At 46.5% G+C, this 26,665-nt stretch overlaps 2 protein-coding genes across 2 annotated transcripts in view; one reads left to right on the top strand and one right to left on the bottom strand.

Moving 5' to 3' along the window:
* The window catches only part of LOC149320390 (uncharacterized), a 36,142-nt gene extending 30,690 nt beyond the window's left edge, over positions 1 to 5,452 (top strand). The window contains exon 5 of the mRNA XM_089502619.1: positions 3,791 to 5,452. Coding sequence (XP_089358745.1) covers positions 3,791 to 4,731 — 941 coding nt within the window. The 3' untranslated portion in view covers positions 4,732 to 5,452. The remainder of the gene's footprint in view (positions 1 to 3,790) is intronic.
* A 13,000-nt stretch (positions 5,453 to 18,452) lies between these two features.
* Positions 18,453 to 25,822, bottom strand: LOC149320391 (uncharacterized). The gene is made up of 3 exons (XM_089501704.1): positions 25,518 to 25,822; positions 24,011 to 24,131; positions 18,453 to 20,931 (listed from the first exon to the last, which is right to left on the bottom strand). Exons 1-3 carry the CDS (start codon positions 25,530 to 25,532, stop codon positions 19,793 to 19,795), a joined length of 1,275 nt encoding a protein of 424 aa, XP_089357830.1. The 5' UTR covers positions 25,533 to 25,822; the 3' UTR covers positions 18,453 to 19,792.
* Positions 25,823 to 26,665: the final 843 nt, after the last annotated feature.

Here is a 26,665-nt window from a genome sequence, read left to right on the forward strand (position 1 = left end):
AACTTTAATTTACCCAGTTTGAAGCCTGCAGAATTATAATGGATGCAGGTGCCCCATTTCAGACATAATCCCAGGAAATAGTCAGGATTTCCTGTTCAATTTAAGGTGCCAGATATCCCTGTTTCCACATAAATTACTCCTTGGCTGCACATGTTCAAGTTTTCATCTGTGAAATGTTGCATGGCATGGACCTTTATCCTGTGACTAGGCAGGAAATGTTTCCCTCCTCTTAGCTTTGGGGTTGTGGGACTTGGAATGCCTAAATATTGGCTAAAAATGCCCAAATGTGTTTAGAGTGAAGAGGAATGTGTCCATTTTTTCCTAGAAAGATTTGCCCCTGGGTCCCTGTCCCTCAACAGCTCTTTTCTGAGAAACGTCTTCACCATGGGCCCATTCACTGCTAAATAAAAATAAATGGGTACTAGAGCAAATCAAGCCTGAACTCTCCCTAGAAGCTAAGATGACTAATCTGAGGCTGTCATATTTTGGCAATACGATGAGAAGACATGACACACTGGAAAAGGCAATAAAGCTTGGTACGGTAAAAGGCAGTAGGAAAAGAGGAAAACCACATTTGAGATGGATAGATTCTTTCCAGATGGAGCATCTCAACCTGTTGGAAGCAAAGAGGCATAAACGCTTGTAGAAAGTATTTTAGGGGCTCTTCTAACCAAGTTTAAGTCGACTTCTTTTGCCTAATGCTCCTCCTATCTTAAGATGGAATTCCTGAAACAATACATATCAGCTTTTCTCTTTTACCTTACTAGAGCAGCCAGTCATTTCTCCTGTTTTTACCATAAGCTCATGTTGCGCCAGCCCCACTGCACTCAGTTTAATATAGAAACCAAATGTTCTTATGCAAGAAAGCCAAGAAAGCCAGAGTCCTGAATCTGCAAGACCTGAGCAGGGCCGTTGAATAGCAAGCTCAGCTTCCTAGAGAAGTAGGTAATGTTAAAGTGGGGTAGATGGAAGCTAATGTCCCTTTCAATTTCTGTGGTGAGGAAGGGAAGGTAGAATCATAGTTGGAAGAGACCTCAAGGGCCATCCAGTCCAACCCCCTGCCATGCAGGAAATCACAATCAAAGCATCCCCGACAGATGGCCATCCAGCCTCTGCTTAAACACCTCCAAGGAAGGAGACTCCACTACACTCTGAGGGAATTTGTTCCTTACTGTCAGGAAGTTCCTCCTAATGTGAGGTGGAATCTCTTTTCCTGTTGCTTGCATCCATTGCTCTGGGTCCTAGTCTCTGGAGCAGCAGAAAACATGCTTGCTCCAACCTCAATGTGACATCCCTTCAAGTATTTAAACAGGGCTATCATATCACCTCTTAATCCTCTCTTCTCCAGGCTAAACATCCCCAGCTCCCTAAGCCGTTCCTCATAGGGCATGGTTTCCAGACCTTTCACCATTTTAGTTGCCCTCCTTTGGACACGCTCCAGTTTCTCAATGTCCTTTTTAAATTGTGGTGCCCAGAACTGGACACAATATTCCAGATGGGGCCTGACCAAAGCAGAATAGAGTGGCACTATTACTTCTCTTGATCTAGACCAGTGATGGCGAACCTTTTTAGGTTTGCGTGCCAGGGGGCGGGGCTTCTGTTTCCTGGGATGGGGCTGCGTGCTGGGGTGGGGCTTCTAGCCCAGGGGGTGTGGCTTCCACCCTCCATGGGCGGAACTTCCACCCTCTGGGCGGGGCTCTTCCCCACCTTTTCCCAGAGACAGCTGGAGGTCAGGAAAGGCCCGTGAGGGGGAGGAGCCTGGTCTTCACCCCAAAGGGCTCTCTAAAGCCCTTTGGGGGCGAGGAAAGGAAAAAGGGGAAGAATATGAATGGCAGGGCCCCTGCCTCCCTCCCTACGGACCTTTCCCTGCCCTCTAAATGCCCCGTTTGGGGCACTTGGAGGGCAGAGAAAGGTAAGTGGGGAGGGAGCGAGATGGGCAGGGCCCCTGCCTCCCTCCCCACGTACCTTTCCCTGCTTCCAGCTGTCTCTCCAGAGACAGCTTTAGGCAGGCAAAGCTCCCTGAGGAGGCGGCACTGGCGTGCGCCGGTCACTCCTCCTCTCCCCGCCCTTTTCCCAGCCCCTAGCTCTCTTGAAGAGGCAGCTGGGGGCCGGGAGAAGGCTTCGAGGAGGAGCCAGAGGCGCACTCCTCTGGCTCCTCCGGAGTGCCCTTTTCTGGCTCCCAGCTGTCTCCGAGAGACAGATGGAGGACAGGAAAAGGCAGGGAGGGGGAGGAACGGGCACGTGTGTGCCTCTTCCACCTTCTCCCTCGCCCCGTGCCCAAGGAAATGGCCCAAAGTGCCACTTCCGGCACGCGTGCAGTGGGTTCGCCATCACTGATCTAGACACTATACTTCTAGGCAGCAGGAGAAAGGAAATAAAGGGCACGAAGGCGGAAGAGGATGGTAAAAGGTGAGACACACAAATATGCTTCTTTAATGGGGAGGAGAAGCCAAAAAATAAATAAATCCCACTTTGATGCCTGCAGGGATGAAATGCCTGATGCAAGGAGTTAGCTCCTGCCATATCCATGAATCTGAGTACTCTAGCGTCTCTTTGCTTCTATTTCAATGGTTTGTCTGTTTCCTCAACTCTGGAAATAGAAGCAAATAGATCTGGAAGGAAAGCAAAACGTGAAAGTGGAAAACCATTTGTTTGTGAGTATTGCATTTAACATTCCCAAAAACAGGAGTCAGAGGACCTTAATGAAACCAAGTCTGTCAAAAGCATGAAAACATTCCCATCAATCATCTCTTCCTCATAAGGATGAGCACTGACTCCATTTCCCAACAGTACTCAGACCTTTTTGTTTGTTTATTGTTTATTTATTTATTTTACTCATTTCTCTATCACCTTTCAACAGCACCAGTCCCCCTGAGGTGATATATGATGTGGAGAAGCTGAAAAACTGTAGGGATCCACAAAATGGCCTCAGTTCCCCTCCTTAGTTTCCCTCAAAGGCAGTTCAGTAGCACCAAAGACCAAATCCATTCCTCCTTAGGTGGAGTTAAAAGAATACTGTAAATACCCAATTTCACGGCAAGATCTCAAAGAGATGAAGCAAGAAGGCTGTGCACACAGTTCTTTTTCTCTTGTGAAGTCATGAATCCTGCATACAGATATAAAAAATCAGAGAACTGCTCAAGTTGTTTGTTTTGTAGGGAAACATTTTAGGAAGAGATATAATTAGAGTACTGTGATTTTCTCACTTTTAGCTCCTGGTCTCCTTTGAAGAGGTGGCTGTGTACACCACTGAAGAAGAGTGGCAAGTCCTGGATTAGTGCCAGAGGGCTCTTCACAAAGAAGCCAGAATGGATATTGATGAGAACATTGCCTCTTCAAGTAAGGAACCCTTTTCTTAATGCACTTAAGAGGGAAATTGGCCAGAATGCAATAGGTGTTCTTAGCTGAGAAAAATGGGGTGAATGCCAGGGATAAAGCAGTGATTGGTCTTGATCCTTATTGAGATCCTGGTTTTGTGTGTTAAACTCCTAATGGGATCTTCTTCTTTCTCAAGCAGGTAATGAGCAGGAGAATCTTGTGGAGCCCCCTGTGTTATCATGGGAAACAACCAAGACTGTTGAGGACAAAAAGAAGTTTGCAGTTCAAAGGGGACTGAAAAGAGAAAAAGGAAACCAATCAGAGAGTGGGAAAAATAACCCCTCTGCTTCTGTAGGGGAGGATATTTGTGAACTCATGACCCCACAGGAAAATCATGAAGAGAAAAGAAAGGTAAAATGTCCTGTCTGTGGAAAAGCATTCCAGTATAAATCTCAGTTAAACTTGCATTACAGAATGCATACGGGGGAGAAACCATATAAATGTAAGGAATGTGGAAAGGGCTTCAGTGATAATAGAGCATGTACTAAGCATCAAAGAACTCACACAGGAGAGAAACCACATGAATGCAAGGAATGTGGCAGGAGCTTCAGTCAAAAGAAGAATTTACAGAGACATCAAAGAACCCACACGGGGGAGAAACCCTATAAATGCATGGAATGTGGAAGGAGCTTCAGTCAGAGTGGACATCTGCATACACATCAAAGAATCCACACGGGGGAGAAACCACATGAATGCAAGGAATGTGGAAAGTGTTTCAGTGATTATGGTGCATGTATTAAGCATCAGAGAACTCACACAGGGGAGAAGCCACATGAGTGTATGGAATGTGGGAAGCGCTTCTCTTGTCGCAGGAGTCTACATTCACATAAAAGAACTCACACAGGGGAGAAGCCATATAAATGCATAGAATGTGAAAGGAGCTTCAGTCGGAGTGCACATTTACATGCCCATCGAAGAATGCACTCAGGGGAGAAACCATATAAATGTGTGGAATGTGGAAAGAGCTTCTCTTATAGCCACAGTTTACGTTTACATGAAAGAACTCACACAGGGGAGAAACCATACAAATGCATGGAATGTGGAAAGTGCTTCAGTGATCATGGAACATACACTAAACATCAAAGAACTCACACAGGGGTGAAGCCATATAAATGCATGGAATGTGGAAAGAGCTTCAGTGAGAGTGGTAATCTACGTACACACCAAAGAACCCACACAGGGGAGAAGCCATATAAATGCAAGGAATGTGGAAAGAGCTTTAGTGTTAGTGGACATCTGCTTTCACATGAAAAAACACACACGGGGGAGAAACCACATAAATGCATCAAATGTGGAAAGAGCTTCAGGCAGAGTGCAAAACTACATTCGCATAAAAAAAAATCACACAGTTGAGAAACTATATAGTTGGCCCTCAATATTTACAGGTTTATCTTCCATAGATCTGATTATTTTCAAGTTTGCCATCAGTAGAATCATAGAATAGAATCTTAGAGTTGGAAGAGACAATAAGAGTCCATCCGGTCCAACCTCCTGCCATGCAAGACTACACACCTAAAGCAGTCCAGACAAATGGCCATCCAGCCTAAAGGAGACACCACCACATCCCAAGACAGCATATTCCACCATCAAACAGCTCTTGCCATCAAGACTTTCTTCTTAATATTCAGGTGGAATCTCTTTTACTGTAGTTTGAATCCATTGCTCCATGTTCTCACCTCTGAAGCAGCAGAAAACAAGTTTGCTCCATCCTCAATATTTCATCTCTTCAAATATTTAAACATGGGTTTCATGTCACTTCTTAACCTTTTCCCCAGGCTAAAAATACCCAGCTCCCTAAGTCTCTCCTCATAGGACATTGTTTCCAGACCCTTCACCATTTTGGTCACCTTCCTCTGGACACACTACAGAAGGATACATTACATCCACAGCATTCCCTTCATCTACTAAGCTTGTGATTCTGTCAAAAAAGAGAAGGTTAGTCTGGCATGACTTGTTTTTAAGAAATCTGTGTTGACTTTAGTGATCATGGCCTTCCTTTTAAGTGTTTCCAGACTGTCTATTTCAAGAACTGCTCTAGAATCTTTCCTAGTATTGATGCCAGGCTGACTGGGCATTAATTGAGTCATCGTTTCCCCATTTTGAAGATGGGGACATTTGCCCTCCTCCAGTCTGTTCTCCTGTTCTCTAGGAATTCTCCAAATTTATTGCCAGTGGTTCTGAGATTACCTCTGCGAGTTCTTTTACTATCCTTGGATGAAGTTCATCTGGCCCTGGAGACTTAAATTAATTGGGTCGTCATTGTTGGTTAGGTTCGGATCTAAAATAACTGATCATCTTGTTGCCTCTTCTGCCTTCTGGACAATGAAATTATCTGCAAGGTAAGTGAGGAATTTGTTGGACCTTATACAGTTGGCCCTCCATAACCACAGTTTTTTCTCCCATGGTTTCAACAATCCACAGCTTGAGGAGGAAAAATCCAAAAAGCAAACCTTGATTTTGCCATTTTATATAAAGAGCACCATTTTACTATATCATTGGATATAATGAGGCCTGAGCATCCACAGATTTTATATCCATGCAGGGGTCCTGGAGCCAAGCCACAGCAGATTCTTTGCAGAGTTTGACTTCCAAAAAATATCAGGCTTATTGAAATCCCTTTTTATTACTACATCTCTCCTTTCTGAATACGTGGTCATCTGTTCCAGGAAGGCATCATCCAAGTCTTCAATCTGGCTTGGGGGGGGAGGGTTGTCGGTAGTAGATGTCCCACAATGGCATCCCTCTTGTTTCTCGCTTTAATTTTTATACAGATGTTCTCAACCTGGCCTTTTCCCTTATGGTTGATGCTGCAGTGGCAGGCGACCGCAGCATCCATGTTCTGTAATCTAACCATTCAATTGTTTATTTATTTATTTTATTTTTATCCCACCTTTCTCCCAAAATGGGACCCAAGGCGGCAAACATATATAAAACATAACAATTAAAATTGTACAATTAAAATCATAAAAATATAAAAATTACAAATATAAAAATTTTAAAACATACAGAGTTAAAATTAAACAGTCCAAGTCCAACCCTCTCATCTCCCAATAAAACCAAGCCTGCCAGATCTCAAAAGGCCTGTTGGCAAGAAAGGAGACAGACAAGAGGAGGGTGAGGATGAACTGTTGCTACCAGTGGCTCAGCCATGCTGCAGCTGGTGCTGCTGCAAGGATAGTCCAGCAGTGGTGGCCTGTCCTAGCTCTCTTCCTCTTCCCATCTCCTTTCCCACCAACAGTCCTGGCCCGTTACTCCTTTGGTCACAATGACACCACGATACCTCTGTATTGTTCCAAGGCCACCCCTGCCAGTCTCCAAGCCTTCCCCCCTCAGCCTCATCCCTGCTATCAGTACATCAGAGATGTGGGTGTTATGGCTGGTGTAAAAATCTCCTTCAGTGTTGTAGTCTTTAACTTCTAGAGAAGCTGGGAATTGTAGTCTGTAGCATGCATGTTTGGAGGGGGGACTAGAGATATTTGAAAGTTTTGCCCTTTGCTGAGGGTCCTGTGTTCTTAACCCTTGTGAAATTTGGGAGCTGTCTAAATGCATGGAATGTGGTAAGAGCTTCATTAGGAGACATGATCTTCTTGCTGCTGCTGCTGCTGCTGCGTGCCTTCAGGTTGTTTCTGATTTATGGCGACCTTAAGACAACCCTATTATGGGGTTTTGTCTGCAAGATTTGTTCAGCGGAGGTTTGCCCTTGCGTCCCTTTGAGGCTGAGAGAGTGTGACTTGCCCAAGGTCATTCAGCGGCCGAGCTGGGAATTGAACCAGAGTCATAGTCCAACACTCAAGCCATTACGTCATACGCTTACATTTAGTAAGATAACCTTACTATACTTCAAAGAACCCACATAGGAGATAAACTGTATAAATGAGTAAACATATCAAATGTAGAAACATGCCTTAGTCTGGTAGCTTTGTGAGATGTGGAATCTTTATTCTGCTTAATTTCATTCTTGCTGCTTTAGGGATAGCCAAATTCTATGCTAGCTGGGAATGTCTCCCAACAGAGCACTGTGGAGACATACCTCAGTTAACAAAGCTCCTCACAGTGAAGCTCCTTTTCACACAGTGTTTTTACACCCACCTAGCCTCCATTTTACTCCTTATTCTCTGTCTTGCTGGATGTTTTAGCTGCAATATTGCCATTGAGAAGATGATGAAAGAGGGCTGGAGAAGCAGACTTTTGGTGCTGGGCTACTCCAGCATATCTGTAGAAAGCAATGCAATAAACAAAGTCGGAGCTGGGAAAATGCATATACAGTTGGCCCTCCTTATCCACAGATTTTTTATACACGAATTCAAGCATCCACAGCTTGAAAATATCTAAAAAAGTATAAATTCCAAATAACAAATCTTGATTTTCTCATTTTATATAAGGGTCACCATTTTGATATGCCATTGTATTTAATGGGACTTGAGCATCCACGGATTTTGTTATTCACGGGGTTTCCTAGAACCAAACCCCAGCGGATAACAAGGGCCCACTGTATCTAGAAGTCTCGCTAACAAAATGGAAATCGGAAGAAAGTGAAGGCTCTTAGGGGGAAAACATCCCTGGATGCATTTTGGAAGAAAGAAGGTGTGAAATGTTTGTTTTTAGTGCAGTGCTTCCCTGAGCAAGTTGTTTTATTTACATGTGCATATTTGAAATAAAAAGTTTGCTTAAACACACTGGCATGCTCTTCTTTTTTTGTGGTGTAGGAACCTTCCCCCATTCTTTCCATGCGCCTAGTACCAACTTTTCTGTTAAAGAAGTAATGCTCAGGGACACATCTACTTCATTAATTGAGACATGCCTGCTTTTCTTAGGTGTACCAGAGCAACAGGGGAGGCCTAGGGGGCTGGGGGGTATCAGAGGTAGACAAAAGTGATGCATGGGTTTATTTGGGTGGGGGTTGGTTTTTAAAATTATATTTCTGCCTTTCATGGTGGCTCAAAACCAGTTGCTTGAGTGAAGTGTCTCCCTCCAACAAAAGGGTGGATCAATCCTGTCTGAAAGCCAACACAGGCATAGGACAAGTCCTCCTGAAGGACACTCTGAGGGGCCACCATTGGCAGGGGAAGCCCAATCCCACCATCCCTGGCACTGACTGCTTGGGAGGGGAAGCAAGGACAACAGGGCAAGAGACACTGGTCAACTCAGCCAGTGAAAGATGTAGGATGACCTCTGACCACCCATCACATCCCAGTTTGACATAGGATTCAGTTCTTGGGAGGTTGAGCTTAAGAACACTGTAGGAAGGAAAATCCTTCTGCCTTTGGTATCAACTGTTTGGGCCCCTTTGTTGCCAACCCCTACTGATGGCTTCATCACAAAGGAGGAGGAGGTGAATCTTGGACCTATGCACAATGCTAAAAATTACAAATGGAGGTGTTTTACATGTGCACAGATTTATACAGTCTTTCACAGGTAAAAACAGATAATTAAATGGCTCTGAGAGCAAATTAAGCCCAACCTTTCTCTAGAAGAGAAAAATACCTAAATTGAGGCTAGAATCTTAGAATCATTTTCTAGGGAAAGGTCCGGCTTAATTTGCTCTCAGAACTATAGTGCCACTCTATTCTGCCTTGGTCAGGCCTCACCTGGAATATTGTGCCCAGTTCTGAGCACCTCAGTTCAAAAAGGATGTTGACAAATTGGAGCGTGTCCAAAGGAGGGCCCTCAAAATGGCGAAGGGCCTGGAAACCATGCCCTGTGAGGAAAGACTTAGGGATCAGGGTATGTTTAGCCTGGAAAAGAGACAGGGGTGATATGATAGTCCTGTTTAAGTATTTGAAGGGATGTCACATTGAGGAGGCAGCAAGCTTGTTTTCTGCTGCTCCAGAGACTAGAAGACGGAATAATGGATGCAAGCTATAGGAAAAGAGATTCCACCTCCACATTAGGAGGGACTTCATGACAGTGGGGGCTCTTTGGCAGTGGAACACACTTCCTGGGAGAATGGTGGAGTCTCCCTCCTTGGAGGCGTTTAAACAGAGGCTGGATGGCCATCTGTCGGGTATGCTTTGATTTAGATTTCCGGCATGGCAGGGGGTTGGGACGGATGGGCTTTGTGGTCTCTTCCAACTCTATGATTCTATAATCCATTTCTTCTTCACTGATGCTTGATGCTGTGGTAGGGAGTATGTGGCAGAAAGTGAATGGAGCTAAAGCTAGAGAGGTACCCTCCCATACCTACCTTGTAACCTCCTTTGAGAATCATAGAATGATTGCGTTGGAAGAGAAAAGGCCAAAGCCACAACTCAATCTTGGAAATGTTCTCCATCCTTTCCTTGAGCCAAGGAAATACTTGACTTTCCTTTAAAAGGGACACATCTTCCCTGATCAGCCACTTTAAAGACTAAACGTCTGTTGGTCTATGAGACCTTATGGAAAGGTTTGGCTTAAAGGAGAGACCCTAGGAAGAACGGGTTGCCTCCAGGAAACCCAGCAGGAGGAAAACCCGAGTAGGGCAGGACCTTCTCCTATGTGGCCCCTGGGAGGGGCAAGGCAAGGAATGCTTGAAGGGAGCCCTGTGAGTTGTCTTGCCAACTGCCTCCTTGGACAAGGAGGTCACAGTGGTGAGTTGTGATGCATCTCCAAGAGCATCCCCTTTGTGATCTCTGGCTGAGCTCAAGAGCCAATGCGGTTGTCATGCCATTTCACAACCCTGGGCAGTGAGAGGCCCTCATCCTCAAAAGCAAATGAACCTTGTTCATGTTGGCTCAGGGTTCTCCCAAAGCTACTCTGGGTCCTGCAGTTCCTCAGTGTGGGGATTGGTTGTCCTGGGAATTGGACAGTAATCCAACTTTAGTGGGGTGTGCAGCCTTCCGTAACATCCCAGTGTGTGTGAGACAGACCCTGGCCAGGGAAGGAGGAAAGGTGGAATCCCCAAATGCACAATTGCTCTTCTGCCTCATTTGGCTTGGCTTTATGGGGTGCTGAGTTCCTACATGCCAGATAGAAGGGAAGTTGTGCAAGCTCCTGTGGGATGAAAGAACCCAGATTTGGGGTGCAAAATACTCAAAAGATGGAGACTTATTTAATGAAGCCAACGATTAACAAGGACTGATTTAAGAAAATTACCTCAAGCCTTTTAGGAAGAACACAAAGAACAGTCAGGATGAATCAGTATGTAGAGATCCTGTAGCCCCTTTGAGACTAACCAAAATAAAGAAGTTGGCAGCAGGAGCTTTTGTAGACTTCAGCCTACTTCCTCAGTGTGGTGTCTGTCTTTATCAAGACTGCCTTTCCATGGACTATGTGGGAAAAGGGTAGCAATACTAATCTGATTGCTCTGAGCTCCAGCCAGTTGATGCTGCACCATTGTTCTGCTTTACTCCATTTCCCTTGTGCCAGTTTTTGACCGCAGTGGGCTCCCCAGCCCTACAGGCTGGTGTCTGTCTTAATCTGGATTTTCTCTGGCGTCCAGATGGGATGGCCTTTGTTCTGTGCTGGGGACACCCACCAGCGCACTGATCTGAGAACCTCCCACGGAACTGCAATAGGCAATGGTCTTCTGTCTGTGATTGCCTCCTGGTGTGGTAGTTTAAATATTTGAAGGGATATCATATTTAGGAGGGGGCAAGCTTGTTTTCTTTTGCTCCAGTGAACAGGATCCGGAACAATGGATGCAAACTGCAGGAAAAGAGATTCCACCTCAACATTAGGAGGAACTTCCTGATAGTAAGAGCTGTTACAAAGTGGAACATACTCCCTCAGAGTGTGGTGGAGTCTCCTTCTCTGGAAGTCTTTAAGCAGAGGCTGGATGGCTATCTGTCAGGGATGCTTTGATTGTGAGTTCCTGCATGGCAGGGGGTTGGACTGGATGGCCCTTGTGGTCTTTTCCAACTTTCCGATTCTAGAAGCCACTGTAGAGGTTGCCATGGAGGCATGCTCGTGGGAGGCATTCCATAGTTGATATCATCAGTCTCTGTTGGTGTAGTTCTGTGGTGCTGGCTGAGTGATTCCTTCCTGAGAACCTTTGGTTTCCCCATTGAGGCTTGTGTGTTCTGAAGTGCTTGAACTGTGTGGTTGGGCCTCATGTCCTATTGAAATTGGTTCTGGAGTTCTGAAAGGAACAAGAGTGTCTGAACTGCCTTCTCTCTCTTTTCCTCCTACTAACAAATTCTCTGCGTTTTCTCCCATTTCTCTGGATGAACTTTCTACGCTGCTGAACTCTTCCAAACCCACAATCTGTTCTCTTGACCCAATCCCTTCTCGTCTTCTAATCTCCATAGCTCCTTTTTTGCCCTCCCTCCTCTACATCTTTAACCTCTCTCTTTCTTCTGGCTCCTTCCCCTCGGTCTTTAAACACGCTCTAGTTTCCCCTATTATGAAAAAACCTTCTCTCGACCCTTCTTCCTTGTCTAACTATCGTCCGATTTCCCTTCTTCCTTTTCTTTCTAAGGTTCTGGAATGAGTTGTCTACTTTCGCTGTCTTGAGTTTCTTGAAACCAACTCCATCTTGGACCCTTTCCAGTCTGGTTTCAGCCCATGGCATTCCACAGAGACAGCCCTCACCAAGATCTTGAATGATTTCCTGTGGGCCAAGGCGAATGGCCTTTACTCCATTCTTGTCCTCCTTGACCTGTCTGTGGCCTTTGACACTGTGGACCACTGTCTTTTAGTTGACTTACTTTCTGATCTTGGCTTCTTGGGCTTTGTTTTTGATTGGTTTAAATCTTACCTGTCAGATAGATCTTTTGCAGTGGTCTCGGGTGGCCAGACTTCGTCCTCTGTTCCCCTATCTGTTGGAGTTCCTCAAGGTTCTGTTTTGGGTCCCCTCTTGTTCTCTCTATACACACTGTCTCTTGGTAAACTTATCAGTTCTTTCAGTTTCTCTTATCTTCTGTAAGCCAATGATACCCAGTTGTATCTTTCCACCCCTGACCTTTCGCCAGGGCTTGAGCAGCAAGTTTCATCTTGTCTGACAGCTGTCTCTCACTGGATGTGCCATCGGCGTCTGAAGCTCAACATGTCTAAGACGGAGCTTCTTGTCTTCCCTCCTAAGCCCACCCTTCAATATTCCTTTTCTATCTCTGGCAACAACATCTCTATTCAGCCGGTTCAGGAAGCCCGCAGTCTTGGTTTCATCTTCGACTCCTCTCTGTCATTTATCCCTCATTTATCCAGGCCACAGCCAAGATCTGTAGATTTTTTCTCTATAATATTTCCAAAATCCGTCCATATCTCTCTGCTTCTACTGCAAAGACTTTGGTCCATGCCCTAGTGGTCTCTCAACTTGACTACTGCAACCTTCTCTTGGCAGGGCTTCCTCTCTCTCACCTCCACCCATTGATCTCTGTTCAGCACTCAGCTGCTCGTATTATCTCACTCACTTGCCGGTATGACCATGTCTCCCCTCTGTTGTCATCCGTTCACCGGCTCCCCTTTCCCTTCCGAATTCGGTACAAGCTTCTCCTGCTCACCTTTAAAGCCCTGTATGGGCTGGCCCCTCCCTACCTCTCTGAACTACTTTCTCCCTACATTCCCACTCATTCCCTCCATTCTGGTAGCCAAGGTCTCCTATCCCAGCGCAGGACTTCCACTGCCCCATCCCGGATTCGCCCATTCTCGCTTGCCGCCCCTCACTCCTGGAACTTCCTCCCCTTACAAGCACGACTCAACACGTCTCTAACCAGCTTCAAAGCCGAGTTAAAGACCACATTGTTTAGGGAAGCGTTCCCGGAGAGTTTGTGATTGTGTCCTGGTTGTTCCGATGCTTGATAGTGGATATTGCTGTTTTAACTTGTTTTATATGATGTTTTTAATTTGTTGTTTTAACTTTTAGATTGTATGCCATAGGCAGGCTTTTATATTCTTGATTTTACTTGGTTTTGTACAGTGCCATGTAGATTTATGACACTTTATAAATAAAGTTAATAATAATAATAATAATAATAATAATAATAATAATAATTGGAGGCTAATGTTCTCTTTTTGTCTTTATCTTCCACAAGCAATTCTCTAAACAATTTTGAGCTGAGGAAGGGTGCAAATGCTAAGTTCTGTTTCAATTTTGCATCTGCGTTCGAGTTCTTGAGTCACAACTGCTGCCTCACCGCCACTGTTGTGGCCTGGTCCCTCGCACAAAACTGTACAGCATTCAATGTTCTGTCTGCTGTAAAGGATGAGGCCTTCAGGGTCTTGCCCAGACTTTGTCTGAACCTGGTTTCGCTCAGCGGCAATTCACCCAGTAGCTCCTTAGTCCAGTGCATGGTTGCCCTAGTCACCATTGAGATTGATGCTCCTTTTTTCTGGTAACTTCAATGCATCCTCCCCGTCTCTGCAAAAAAACAAAAACTGCTGAGGACACCAGTGCTGACATTGATGCATCCACCGGGGGACCTGCAGTCTGTCCTTCACTGCAAGTGGGAGGTTGTACAGTTTATTCATGCCAGAAAGGGACATATTGACATCCTCCTACATGGAGCCCATATGGCAACTGCACTGGACAGCAAATTGTGTCATCCTCCTCCTCGTGCTGGCCTTTATGGGCATTATGGTCTCCTTCATGGCATGGCTTTTTGAGTGTCTTACATGGGGGGAGGGGGAGTGTGAGGAGAGCCACCCTCTTTTCCCCTCCTTCCCAGGGTGTCCAAGGCACCCAAATGTGGCTGCTGCAGCCACCTTCCACACCACCAGGTCCCAGACCCATGAGAGGCCCTTCATTGTGCTTCGTGGGTTGGATGGTGGTGCTGTGCCAAAGGTGTGGTGTAAAGGCTTCTGCTTTTTCCTGGCTGTAATAATAATAATAATAATAATATGTTTTATTTATATACCGCTATTCCGCGATGATCATAGCGGTGTACAGTAAAATCATAATACAATAAAAAACACAGTTAAAGGAGGGAGAAGTCTCATCCTTCAGGCAGTCCAAGATGTTGCTGGTCTGCCTGATGGCTCCCTCTGAGGCCGAGATGACAGTTGAGGAGGGAGGGGCCTCTTCCCCCAGGCAGTCCAAGATGTTGCCGGGTCTGCCTGACGGCTCCCTCTGAGGCCGAGATGACAGTTGAGGAGGGAGGGGCCTCTTCCCCCAGGCCGTCCCCGATGTTGCTGGGTCCGCCCGATGGCTCCCCCCGAGGCCGAGATGACAGCCGAGGAGGGAGGGGCCTCCTCCTTCAGGCAGTCCCTGATGTTGCTGGGTCTGCCTGATGGCTCCCTCCGAGGCCGAGATGACAGTTGAGGAGGGAGGGGCCTCCTCCTTCAGGCAGTCCAAGATGTTGCTGGTCTGCCTGATGGCTCCCTCTGAGGCCAAGATGACAGTTGAGGAGGGAGGGGCCTCTTCCTTCAGGCAGTCCCCGATGTTGCTAGGTCTGCCTGATGGCTCCCTCTGAGGCCGAGATGACAGTTGAGGAGGGAAGGGCCTCCTCCTTCAGGCAGTCCCCGATGTTGCTGGGTCTGCCCGATGGCTCCCCCTGAGGCCAAGATGACAGTTGAGGAGGGAGGGGCCTCTTCCTTCAGGCAGTCCCCGATGTTGCTAGGTCTGCCTGATGGCTCCCTCTGAGGCCAAGATGACAGTTGAGGAGGGAGGGGCCTCTTCCTTCAGGCAGTCCCCGATGTTGCTAGGTCTGCCTGATGGCTCCCTCTGAGGCCAAGATGACAGTTGAGGAGGGAGGGGCCTCCTCCTTCAGGCAGTCCAAGATGTTGCTGGGTCTGCCTGATGGCTCCCTCTGAGGCTGTAGCCATTGCTGCTCCTCTAACAAGCCGCCACTGCCATCTTCCACAGCTGCCTGTCTTCGGAACGGGGAGGAACTCTCCACCGTCGCAAAGACTTGCTGCTCCTTTCTGGGCACCCTAATTAAAGGGCCAAGGAGTGCCAGGACTCCAGGTCTCCTTAGAATGGCAAAGGGACCAGGAAGAGAGGCAGAGATGTGAGGGAGTTAGAAAGAAGGACAGAGAGAGAGAAAGGGAGACTAAGAGGTTTTTTTAAAAGTAAAGAAGGGCAATAGCCAGGGCTATGAAAATCTTGTCCTTTGGGAGTGGTAGGCAGGAAAAGACTGAAGACAAAGGGGGTTGTCCTGTCCTGTTTACCTCTACGGAAGACAGCACAGCAGGGGAGTTGACCAAGCAGTCCAGAGTCCGGTCCAAAGGTCTCACAATAACAGTCAGTTACAGCAAAGGGCAGAGGCAGGAGCATAGTCACAAGGCAAGTCCAGAAGTCAGATAACTGAAGTCGTAAGTCAGATGGCAAGGAACACAGGCACAACCAGGCTGCAGGATAGATTGTCAGCTGCAAAGAATCTCAGCAGCTGGAGTCTTTTAAAAGGCCTCCGCATCTCTCAGCTGAAACCTATTAGCTCTCCTCTTGGCTTCTAGCCTGGAAGAACGCCTCAGACTCCTTGACCTGTCTTTGCTCCAGTCTTAGCACCTGCAGCCTATAGCTGTGTTGGCGAACCTATGGCACATGTGTTGGAAGTGGCATGCAACTAGGGCTGCCATAATTGTCCACTTTTACCAGGGACAAAATGTAGGACAACTTCGAGACCAAACTTTAGGACAACTGCAGAACAAAACTCAGCTCAAAATGTAGGACATTTAAGGTCCACCATTTTTCTTCAATGTCCTACATTTTGGGCTGAGTTTTGTCCTGCAGTTGTCCTACAGTTTGGTCTTGAATTTGTTCCACATTTTGTCCCTGGTAAAAGTGGACAATTATGGCAACCCTACATGCAACGCCATTTCGCCAGGCGCGGGCAAGGGAGAAGACGGAAGAGGCACATGTGTGCCTGTTCTGCCTCCTCCCTGCCTTTTTCTGGTCTCCTCCTCCCAGCCTTCTCCTGGCCTCTCCCAGACACTTCGAGGCTCAGAAAAGGGCGAGGGGAGGAAGAGTGACCGGCGCATGCTGGTAGCTCCTCCCCAGAGACCTTTTCCAGCCTCCAGTTATCACCGGAGACACAGCTGGGGGCAAGGAAAAGTCCATGAAGAGGAGCAGTGGCAGCATGCCGGCTCCTGGGCCCTTCCACAGACTCTTCTTCACCCAGGGCTCTCTCTTGAGAGCGAGCTCTAGGCGAGGAACTGCTGGGGGGGGGGGGGGCAAGAACGGCAGCATGCTGGCTCCTGGGGCCCTCCATGGGTCCTTTGTCACCCAGAGTTTGCTCCCCAGAGAGCCCATTGGGGGTCAGGAAAGGTCTGGGAAGAGGACTGGGCTTGTGCCCATGGCTCTGCCCCCCACGGGCCTTTGGTGACCCACAGCTGCCTCTCAGAGACAGCTGGGGGCTGTGGAATGGGCGGCGAGAGAAGCCCTGCCCTGGAAGCCCCGCCCCTTGGGGTGGGACTCCCACCTCCAGAAAATGGAAGTCCCTGTCAGGGATTTGAAGAGTTAAAACACAGCACACAGGGAAATGCTTGATGTGTGTGTGTTTGACCATGAGCATTTCAGCAGAAGGACAAGGTTGATCAGCACAGCTGATGCTCATTGGTTCAAGGACACTTTAGTGTCTAGGTGCACGTAGCCATGGATGATGAAACCATGTGTCTGGATTGCACAGGAGACACATGACATGGTTACACACAGGAACTCACTGGGTTTGGGAGACCACATGGTCTGGAGTCTATATAAACCCAGGGGTTGCAAGGGATAGCTTGTGGGTTTGTAGTAGGAGTTGGTTTGGAGTTTTGGAGATCTGTATTTGTATAATAGCACTGTGAATAAAGAGCACTTCGGGAGATTTGGCTTCTCTGGTGTTTTGTCAGTAGAAGTCTTGCATTGCTTTGCTGAGTGTCCCCAGAGGTTCCTGCATTGCTTCAGTTCCTGGAAGACATCTAGTTGCTGTTGTCTCAACTGCTTTTGGAGCCACACTTCTGCTTCTAAAATTGCTAGCTCTGCTACAAAGGTCTGATTTAACCCCAGGACTCGTTTGAGTTGCTGACAGTGGTTGCTGGACCCCAGCAGTTGCGCTGACAGTCCCGCCCCAAGGCCAAAAGCCCCGCCCCCAGCACACAGCCCCATCCTGCTGGGAAGAAGCTGTGCCCCAGGCATGCAAACTTGAAAAGGTTTGCCATCGCTGGTCTATAGAGTCAATTTCTCCCAATGTAGCTTCCTGAACTGCAGCTTCCTGAGCCTCCTCTAGGACTGCAGATCCAGGCAACCTGAGATCTGCCCCTTCTTCAGCCTCCTCCATGTCTTCAGAGTCCGAGTCTTCTGACTGTGCCTCCAAATCAGGCCCAGGGCAATCCATCACATGTCCCTGATATGACCAGGGGGATGCCCCTCTTTAAGCTTGTCCTACCTGCTGGGATCAATTGGGGAGGAATAAACATGATTCAGGATGTTATATCCTTATCTACTAGGAAAAAAGTGAATTCTGGGGTGGAGGGGGGGGAGGGCGACTTCCCAGAGTCTTTCATCTGAATGGTTTCTCCATGTGTGGATTCTGAGTCACAATGCCTGAGCTGTGAGAAAAACATTTCCCAAACTACTGGCAGTTGTATGGATTTTCTCTTATATGGATTCTCTGAGGCCTCAAAAGTGTTTTTTTAATGATTGTACCAGACACATAAAAATAAAGACCAATATACAATACAAAATACAAAACCAAGAAAACAGAGGAAAAAACAAAGAAAGAACAGATAGCCAAAAAACTAGCAGTAAAAAAGCTAAAGCTAAAAGTGATTGCCCATCTTCTTTTTACCAGTTATGCCATTTTATAACTCTATCCTAACTCTTTTCTGTAAAGTCTGCCTAATAATAAACACAATCCAAACATATTAAAATGCATTCTTCATTTCTATAAAAAGTCAATAATAGGTTAATAATCTTTATGTTCGTCACATTCAGTGAGAGGATTATTCTAGCACTAATGAACTTTCTAATCTCTTCTAAGTATATCTCCCTCTAATAATATTCCACCACTACAGCATAGATGCCAACTAACTAACTATTATTATTATTATTATTATTATACTTTATATAGCACTGTAGATTTACACAGCGCTGTACATACAAACAATAAAATTGATAAAAATGAAACCTGCCAATGGCGTACATTCTAATATATATATATATATATATATATATATATATATATATATATATCAATAGATAATACAAGATAGAATTAGATAAAAAAGCAAACAACAACAATATAGTCTTCAAATCAGTTTTGACACTGGTTAAAGAAGTGATGAGCCGTGCGGCTCGTGGGGGAAGAAGGCTCCAGGGGTGAGGGGCAGCAAGTGAGAAGGGATGAATCCAGGACGGGGCAGTGAAGATCCTAGGCTGGGACAGCAGACCTTGACTATCAGGGCATGAGTGAGAATGTGAGGAGAAGAAGGTTAGATAAATAAGGAGGGGCCAGCCCATGCAAGGCTTTAAAAGTGAACAACAGGAGCTTATACTGAATATGGAAGAGGAAGGAAAGCCAGTGAAGGGATGATAAAAGAGGAGAAACATGGTAAAAGTCGAGAGCGGATGTAATAATGCATGCAGCTGAATGCTGGACAGAGGTGAGAGGAAGCCCTACCAGAAGGAGGTTACAATAATCTAATTGTGAGACCACCAGGGTGTGGACCAGGGTCTTGGCAGTAGAGGCTGAGAGAAATGGACAGATTTTAGCAATATTGTAGAGAAAGAATCTAAAGGGCTTGGCTGTGGCCTGGATCTGGGGGATACACCACAGAGAAGAGTTCTTGAAATCTTGAAAACTATAAACACCTTTCATATCTCTCTCTCTTACTTATCACATTTTAAAACCCTCTTTGAATTTAATATCATAAGTATATAAGTATTCTTATATACTAATTTTGTTTTGACAGATCAAACATCAAGCATCAAATAATAAAAAAACTAGGCATATTATTTCAAAAGCAAGTTAGATATGGCCTTTAATTTATCTCTTATAATTATTTTTACTTAATATGAAACTTCTTTCTTAATTTCATACATTGAACAAATTGAACATAATTCCCCCAAACCAACTGAGAAACCTGGGCATTGAGTGAGTAATGTTACATTCATCCCTTGATCTGGATAGTATTCTACTAAGTAGAATTCCTTGCCAAACTGGCAAAATGCCATCAAAGCCTCTTCTCACACAGAGCTCTGCGGGAAAACACAAGCAAGTCATGACTGCTTTCCTGAAAAGTCCTGAGGCTTCAAAGGCTTCAGTCACAACCACAACATTTCTCACACTCCTGGTACCTAATGTGAATTGAGATATGAATTCTGAGCAAAGCAATCCTCACACTGCTGACATTTTCAGGATGGATTCTCTGATTAATCCCAAGGACTGACTTTCAGCAAAACTCTGGATCATCCGGCCCAACTGTTTTGTCTGGATCCAGCCTTCACACTCGAGGTGAACTCTGCCTTTCATAGAGGCCATGAGGTAATCCTCCCCTGCTGCCCATACACATCCAAAGATCTAGAAAAATGTTTTGTCATGGCATTTGTATGATTCTTCTCCTGTGTGGACACTCTGATTAGTCACAAGGGCTGACTTGTGAGCAAAATATTCTCCACACTCCTAACATTTGAATGGATTTCTCCAGTGTGCACTCCCTGATGCCTCAAAAGGTGTGAATTCCGAGAAAAACATTTCTCACACTGCTGGCATTTAAAGCGTTTCTCTCCTGTGTGGACAGTCTGATGGATTACAACATGTGGCTTGTGAGCAAAACATTTCCCACACTGTTGGCATTGGTATGGTTTCTCTCCTGTATGGACCCTTTGGTGCCTCATAAGGTTTGACTTGTCAGCAAAAGATTTCCCACAGTCCTGACATTTGTGTGGCTTTTCACCTGTATGCAATCTCTGATGAATCACAAGGTCTGACTTGCGAGCAAAACCTTTTCCACACTGCTGGCATTGGAATGGTTTCTCCCCAGTGTGGGTTCTTTGATGTCTCAAAATGAGTGAATTCCGAGAAAAACCTTTTCCACATTGCTGGCATTTGTATGGTTTCTCTCCTGTGTGGATGCTCCGATGAGTCACAAGATTTGAACGGCAAGAAAAATCTTTTCCACATTGCTGGCACTTGAATGGTTTCTCCCCAGTGTGGATTCTTTGATGCCTCAAAATGTGTGAATTCTGAGAAAAGCATTTCCCACACTGCTGGCATTTGTATGGTTTATCTCCAGTGTGAACTCTCTGGTGTTCTTTAAAGTGTGACTTGTGAGCAAAACATTTGCCACACTGCTGGCATTGGTATGGTTTCTCTCCTGTGTGGATTCTATGGTGCTTCAAAAAGTTTGAAATGTCTGCAAAATGTTTTCCACACTGCTGGCATCTGTGTGGTTTCTCTCCTGCGTGCACTCTTTGATGAATCACAATTGCTGATCTGTGAACAAAACGTTTCCCACACTCCTTACATATCAATGGTTTCTCTCTTGTGTGGGCTCTCTGATGTTTCAAAAGGTGTGAGTTGAGAGCAAAACCTTTTCCACACTTTTGGCATCTGTATGATTTCTTTCTAGTTTGGACTCTTGCATAGCTCACAAAATGTGAATAATAGGACAAATATTTTCTAATCTCTTGCCATCTGTATTCTTCGTCTGGTATATGGACTCTCTGGCAGCTCCTAAGATGTAGATCAGTGTGTACATTTGTCTTCCTCCAGGGATCTCCTGTGAAGAAGGACAAGCAAAGACAAGACTGAATCCCAGCATTAAGATAGGAAGACCTTCTGCAAACAACTTCCGGAGCTGAGCAAGATTAAGATCCCAAAAGAAAAGCACCATCAGAGGAAGAGTTACTATTGTAACTCTTCAATCAATCTTGGCTGAAACGGATTATCTAGACCAATTTCAAACCGGTTTTCAGGCGGGTTACAGGGTTGAGACTGCCATGGTCGCCTTGGCCGATGATCTCCGTCTGAGCATAGACAAGGGTAGTGTGTCCCTGTTAGTGCTCTTGGACATCTCAGCGGCTTTCGATACCATAGACCATGGTATCCTTCTGGAGCGCCTGGTAGAGGTGGGAATCGGGGGCACTGCGCTCCAGTGGTTCCGATCCTACCTCTCCGGGAGATTCCAGATGGTGCAGCTGGGGGACGTGTGCTCCGACAAGAGGGCCCTTACATCTGGGGTTCCTCAAGGAGCCATTCTGTCTCCCATGCTTTTTAACATTTACATGAAACCGCTGGGAGAGATCATCCGGAGTCATGGGGCGCGGGGTTATCAGTACGCTGATGACACCCAAATAATTTTCTCTATGTCTCTGACTGATGCAGTGACCAGGGATGGCATCTCTCCTCTCGTGACTTGTCTGGAATCGGTAATGGGCTGGATGAGGGAAAACAGACTCAGCCTGAATCCAGAGAAAATGGAAGTGCTCGTGATAGGTTCTCCTGGCCCAGGGATGGCGGTGGTTCCACCTGTCCTGAATGGGATCACGCTTCCTGTGAAGGACTCAGTACGCAGTCTGGGGGTGCTTATTGACTCGTCGCTCCATCTTACTTCTCAGGTGGATGCGACGGTCAGGAGCACCTGTTATCAGCTTCGGCTGATACGCCAGCTGCGTCCCTACCTGGACCGGAGGGACCTTGAAACTGTAGTACACGCTCTGGTAACCTCTCGATTGGACTTCTGCAATGCGCTCTACATGGGGCAACCCTTGTACCATACCCGGAAGCTGCAATTAGTGCAGAATATGGCAGCACGACTGGTCACCGGTACTTCCAGGGCCAGTCACATAACACCTGTGCTTAAAGACCTTCATTGGCTGCCTATTCGCTTCCGGGCGCAATACAAGGTGTTGGTTATTACCTATAAAGCCCTAAATGGCTTGGGCCCAGGGTACCTGGAGGACCGCCTCTCTCCGTACAATCCGCCCCGCACACTCAGATCAACTGGGCAGCAATTATTAAGAGTTCCAGAGGTCAGATTAGTTACTACCACCAGGAGGGCCTTTACCACCTCGGCCCCCAACCTCTGGAACTCGCTGCCCGCCAAGCTCTGCTCGGCCACCTCCCTGGCCCAATTTAAGAAGGGGTTGAAGACATATCTTTTCGAGTGTGCCTACCCCTGATTCTACCCCCCAGTATACTCTCTCTCCCCTCCTTCGTCAGCTGGTTGAGCTGGCATGAGTTTGCTTGTTTTTATTGTAATGTTTTTAATGTATTTTAATATGTTTGATTGTATGGATTGCTTGTTGTACACCGCCCTGATTTCTAGAAGGGCGGTATAGAAATAAAATTTTATTATTATTATTATTATTGTGTTCTCTCCCCCAACCCCACATGGATATTAGTCACAATAGGTAATGAAATGAAACATCTCTGAGCAGAAGGATCTGGAGACAAACAGCTGCCTAATAGGCCACTGCTTTCTGGCCCTATTTTGGTCTTTCCTAGAGGTACCTCCTGTCCAGAGACAAATCAAACTAACTATGATAGGAGCTTCAATAGCAAAGACTGAACTAAAGAATTGGAAATCCACGTTATCATCGGAAAGCTTCATGGATGAGCCAGGATGAGGAGCAGATTTCAGTAAGGGTAAAGACTACAAAGAGTTTCTTGGACATAGGTGGGCAACCGTTTGGGAAAAGAGATTCCACGTAAACATTAGGAAGAACTTCCCAATAGTGAGAGCTGCATGATAGTAGAATACATTGCCTCAGAATGTAGTGGAGTCTCTTTCTTTGGAGGTTTTTAAATAGAGGCTAGAAGGCCATATATCAGGAGTGCTTTGATTATGTATTCTTGTATAGCAGAGATTGTACTTCCAACTCTGTGAATCCATGAGTCTATAATGGGCGGGGGGGCCCACATATTTGAAACATGTTCTGCTTCTATATATCCCCTAACATCCCCTGGAGGATATGGGTGCAATTTTGCCATTTTTCAGGCCTAGGAGATGGAGGCTCCTAAAGAGCATAAAACGGTCCAAAGGGAGTCAAGTAATGTGGCAAAATTGATCCCCCTGAAATCCTAGAGAGTTCTGGAGCATTTTTATTCAGGGGGCATGGTTCAACTAAGCAAAAACCAGATAAGGAAGAAAATCTCTGGGGAGCCTGGTGGCCACACAATGGCCCTAAGGAGCTTGATTGGCCCCCAGGAGACACTTTTTCTATCTGCTGCTCTCACACAAGAGAGCAGTATACTCTCAATATGTATCCTTTAGGAAGGCCCTGAAGAATACATACTCAGTGTGTGTTGCACGCTTGTGTTCAGTACACCCACCTGCAGTATGTCTCCCTTTTTACTACTTCATCAGCAAAAAATACAAGAAAAATATTTCACAGCTGTTGGAAGTGTGCACCTTGTTTTCTAGTAGAGTTATACTATGGTACATTACAGGCCGCCATTTAGTACGCGCTCTGCACGTACTAGGGTTAGGAAGGGGCGTGCTAGGGTTAGGAAGGGTCTTACCTTCCTAACCGGCCCCGTCCCTAGTACGTGCGGAGTAAATGGCAGCGCCCGTCCACATGGGCGCCGCCATCTTTATGTCTCGGACGCACAGCGTCTGGACGTCGCACAGCGGAAGTGATGCCGCGAGTGCGCGCCTCACGGCGCCACTTCTGGGTGCCAAAAAGAAGCGCCATTTCGGCGCTTCTTTTTAGCTGCACCGGAAAGCCTCGCGATCTGGCCGCTGGGGCTTCTCGACGCAGCTAATGACGGCGGCGGCAGACTGCCCGCTTTTGGGCGGTCTGTAATGCGTCCAAGAGAAAGAGACGTAGGAAGGGCAATAGAGTCAAGCTTCTTACCCAGGACAGACACATTTTCATAGTTTTCCATCATGACTTCAATGTACAAAGTTCTTTGGTTTTGATCCAGCAGGTTCCATTCCTCCTCTGTGAAATACACAGCCACATCCCCAAAAGTAACCTGCAACAGAAAACAGCCCCCATTCAGCCATCATCTAATGTGGAGAAAATGATGCATCTCCAGCAGAACTGGAGCAATAGCAAGTACATTTCTATACTGCTTTTCAGTGCACTTAAGCACCCCTTTAAGCCAGTTGTCCCCAACAAGCTGCGTACTCATTTTAGCAATCTCGGAAGGATGCAAGGCTGAGTTGACCCTGAACACCTGGCTGGTATTAAATTTACAACCTCATGGTTTGTGAGTGGCTTCAATACAGGCATTTAACTCCTGCGTCACCACTCCTGGGATTGGATTGCTTCAGAATAACTTTTCATTAACTATCTGCATCTTCGAATGTAGTACATAAGAGTTATAACCTGGCTCCTTAATAAACTAGTCTTCTGATATCAAGGGAGGTTTTATTTAGTACATGGAAGTTATTCCACATAAATCCTCCCAATTATTACTAACTGGCTTATTCTAAGACATCATTTCCTAGTCTAGTGTCCTGCAGATGTTTTGGATTTTCACTGCCTTTAATTCCCATTACTTTGACAATTATGTTGAGTTATTTTGGCACATAAAGCTGAGCATACCACAAGGACTGCTTCCCATCCCTGGCAGTAAAAATACAAGAACAGAAAGATAATCAGCTAGCCATTGCTGCCATTTATGATGGCTTGTCTAAGGCGCGTTACAGATGTGCTGAAAGTACGCACTCTGCGCGTACAAAATGGCAGCACCCGTTCTACACGGGCACCGCCATCTTGCTGTAGCGGACGCATAGTGACCGCACATCGCATGGCGGAAGTGACACTGCGAATGTGCGACTAGCACCTCGCGGCACCACTTCTGGGGCGCAAAAAGAAGCACCATTTTAGGGCTTCTCTTTGCTGTGTCCGGGAACTGTGCGGTTTGACCACTGCGGTTCCTGGACGCAGGAACCAATGGCGCCGGCAGACCACCCATTTTGGGCGGTCTGTAACGCGCCTATGTCAGCCTGAATCCTCTACCAAAGTCTTAGCACCAACCCTGCCTAAAAGCCATGGATTTAATGTTAACACAGGTATAGGGCAAGCCCTGTTGATAGGCCTGAGGGTTCACTGAAGGGCCAGCATTGGGCAGGAAGCCCAGTCACCACCTCTGGCCCTGACTGGCTGGCGAAAAAGCAAGAGCAAGATGTCAGGAAACATTTATCAACTAAGCCACACGGCAGGTGAGAAAATGACACCCATCTATCAGTTGCGTCCCAGATTGACAAGCCAAATTTTCAACTGGAGGGGAGTGGAATTTGAAGTACCCTGGGGGGAGGGGAATCCTTCAACATTGGTTTTCAATATTTGGGGCCCACAACTGCAGCACTTTCTCAATGGCTCAATAGCAAAGAAGGAGAGGGCAAATGTTTACCTGTTCCAAAGGCATGTTTCCTGCAGTTTATTCCGTAGAGGAGGAATTCCACAGAGACTATCCTCTTTCCATAGTTCTGGAGACCAAATCAAGCCTGATTTCTCCCTAGAAGCCACAATGACTAAATTAAGGTTATTATATTTTGGACACATTGTGAGAGGACACAACTCACTGGAAAAGATGATAATAGTATGTATAACATCAAAGGCAGAAGGAAAAGAGGGAGGCCCCAACACAGAGGGATTGACTCCACCAAGGAAGACAAGGTGCTGAGCTTGCAAGACCTGAGGAAGTCCATTAATAAAAGGGTCCCTTTGAGGCATCTCATTTACAGGGTCCTGTACGTTGAAGACAAATTGATAGGATAGAATCACAAATGGCTCCTCTGTTGGGCTCCTTCTTTCTCCATCAGAAAAAAACAAAAAAGTGTCCAGCTGAGATTACCCACATGATTCAGGCCTAAGGCAGGACAGGGGATCCTTTGGCCCTCCAAATGTCAGTAGATTGAACTTCCCTGCACTCCTCACTTATTACTTCAACTAACCAAGGAGCTGATGGGAGCTGCAGCCCATCAACATCTAGAAGGTCATTTGATGCCTACCCCTGGCCAGAAAGAAAAAATAGCAATGCTTCCCTCCAAAGTCAGCCTGGGGCACAGAGTGTGGAAAGAGCTTTAGTACTAGAGCTAGTCTTCCTTCAGCTCAAAAGATCTGTGTGTATATATACGCATTCACAAACACAGCCTTCTCAAGTGCCATGAGCAGTGGTCGGCAACCTACGGCCCGCGGGCCGCATGCGGCCCGCTGAGACCAGCCCCTGCTTGGTCCTGCCGCCGATTGCCGCCGCCAAAGGCCCCGTGGGGCCTTTGGCCTCTTGCGCAAGTGCGCGAGGCCTTTTGCGGTGGGCAAGGGGGGTAAAGGCCTCTCGCGCAGTCACACGGGGTCATTGGCCTCTCGTGCAGGTGCGTGGGGAGGAGGAGGAGGGGGAGAGAAGGAAGGAAGAGGAGGAGGAGGGAGGAAGGAGCAGGAGGAGGAGGAAGAAGAAGAAGAGGAGCAGGAGGAGGATGGTGATGGTGATATTGATATGAGCCAGCTTCAGAGGCATGGCCAATCTAAGTTGCTGTGATTTTTACAAACTCATGTGCAGTG

This window comes from Sceloporus occidentalis, unplaced genomic scaffold (genome assembly GCF_023333645.1).
Source record: "Sceloporus occidentalis isolate IW3139 unplaced genomic scaffold, rSceOcc1.0.p SCAF_1, whole genome shotgun sequence".
Taxonomy (NCBI): Eukaryota; Metazoa; Chordata; class Lepidosauria; order Squamata; family Phrynosomatidae; genus Sceloporus; species Sceloporus occidentalis.

What these genes read in the sequence shown, in the direction of transcription:
- LOC149320391 (XM_089501704.1), bottom strand. An exon ending in TGAAAATGTGTCTGTCCTGG is followed by an intron (nt 20,932 to 24,010) that starts GTAAGAAGCTTG and finishes CCTTCTTCACAG; the next exon opens with GAGATCCCTGGAGGAAGACA.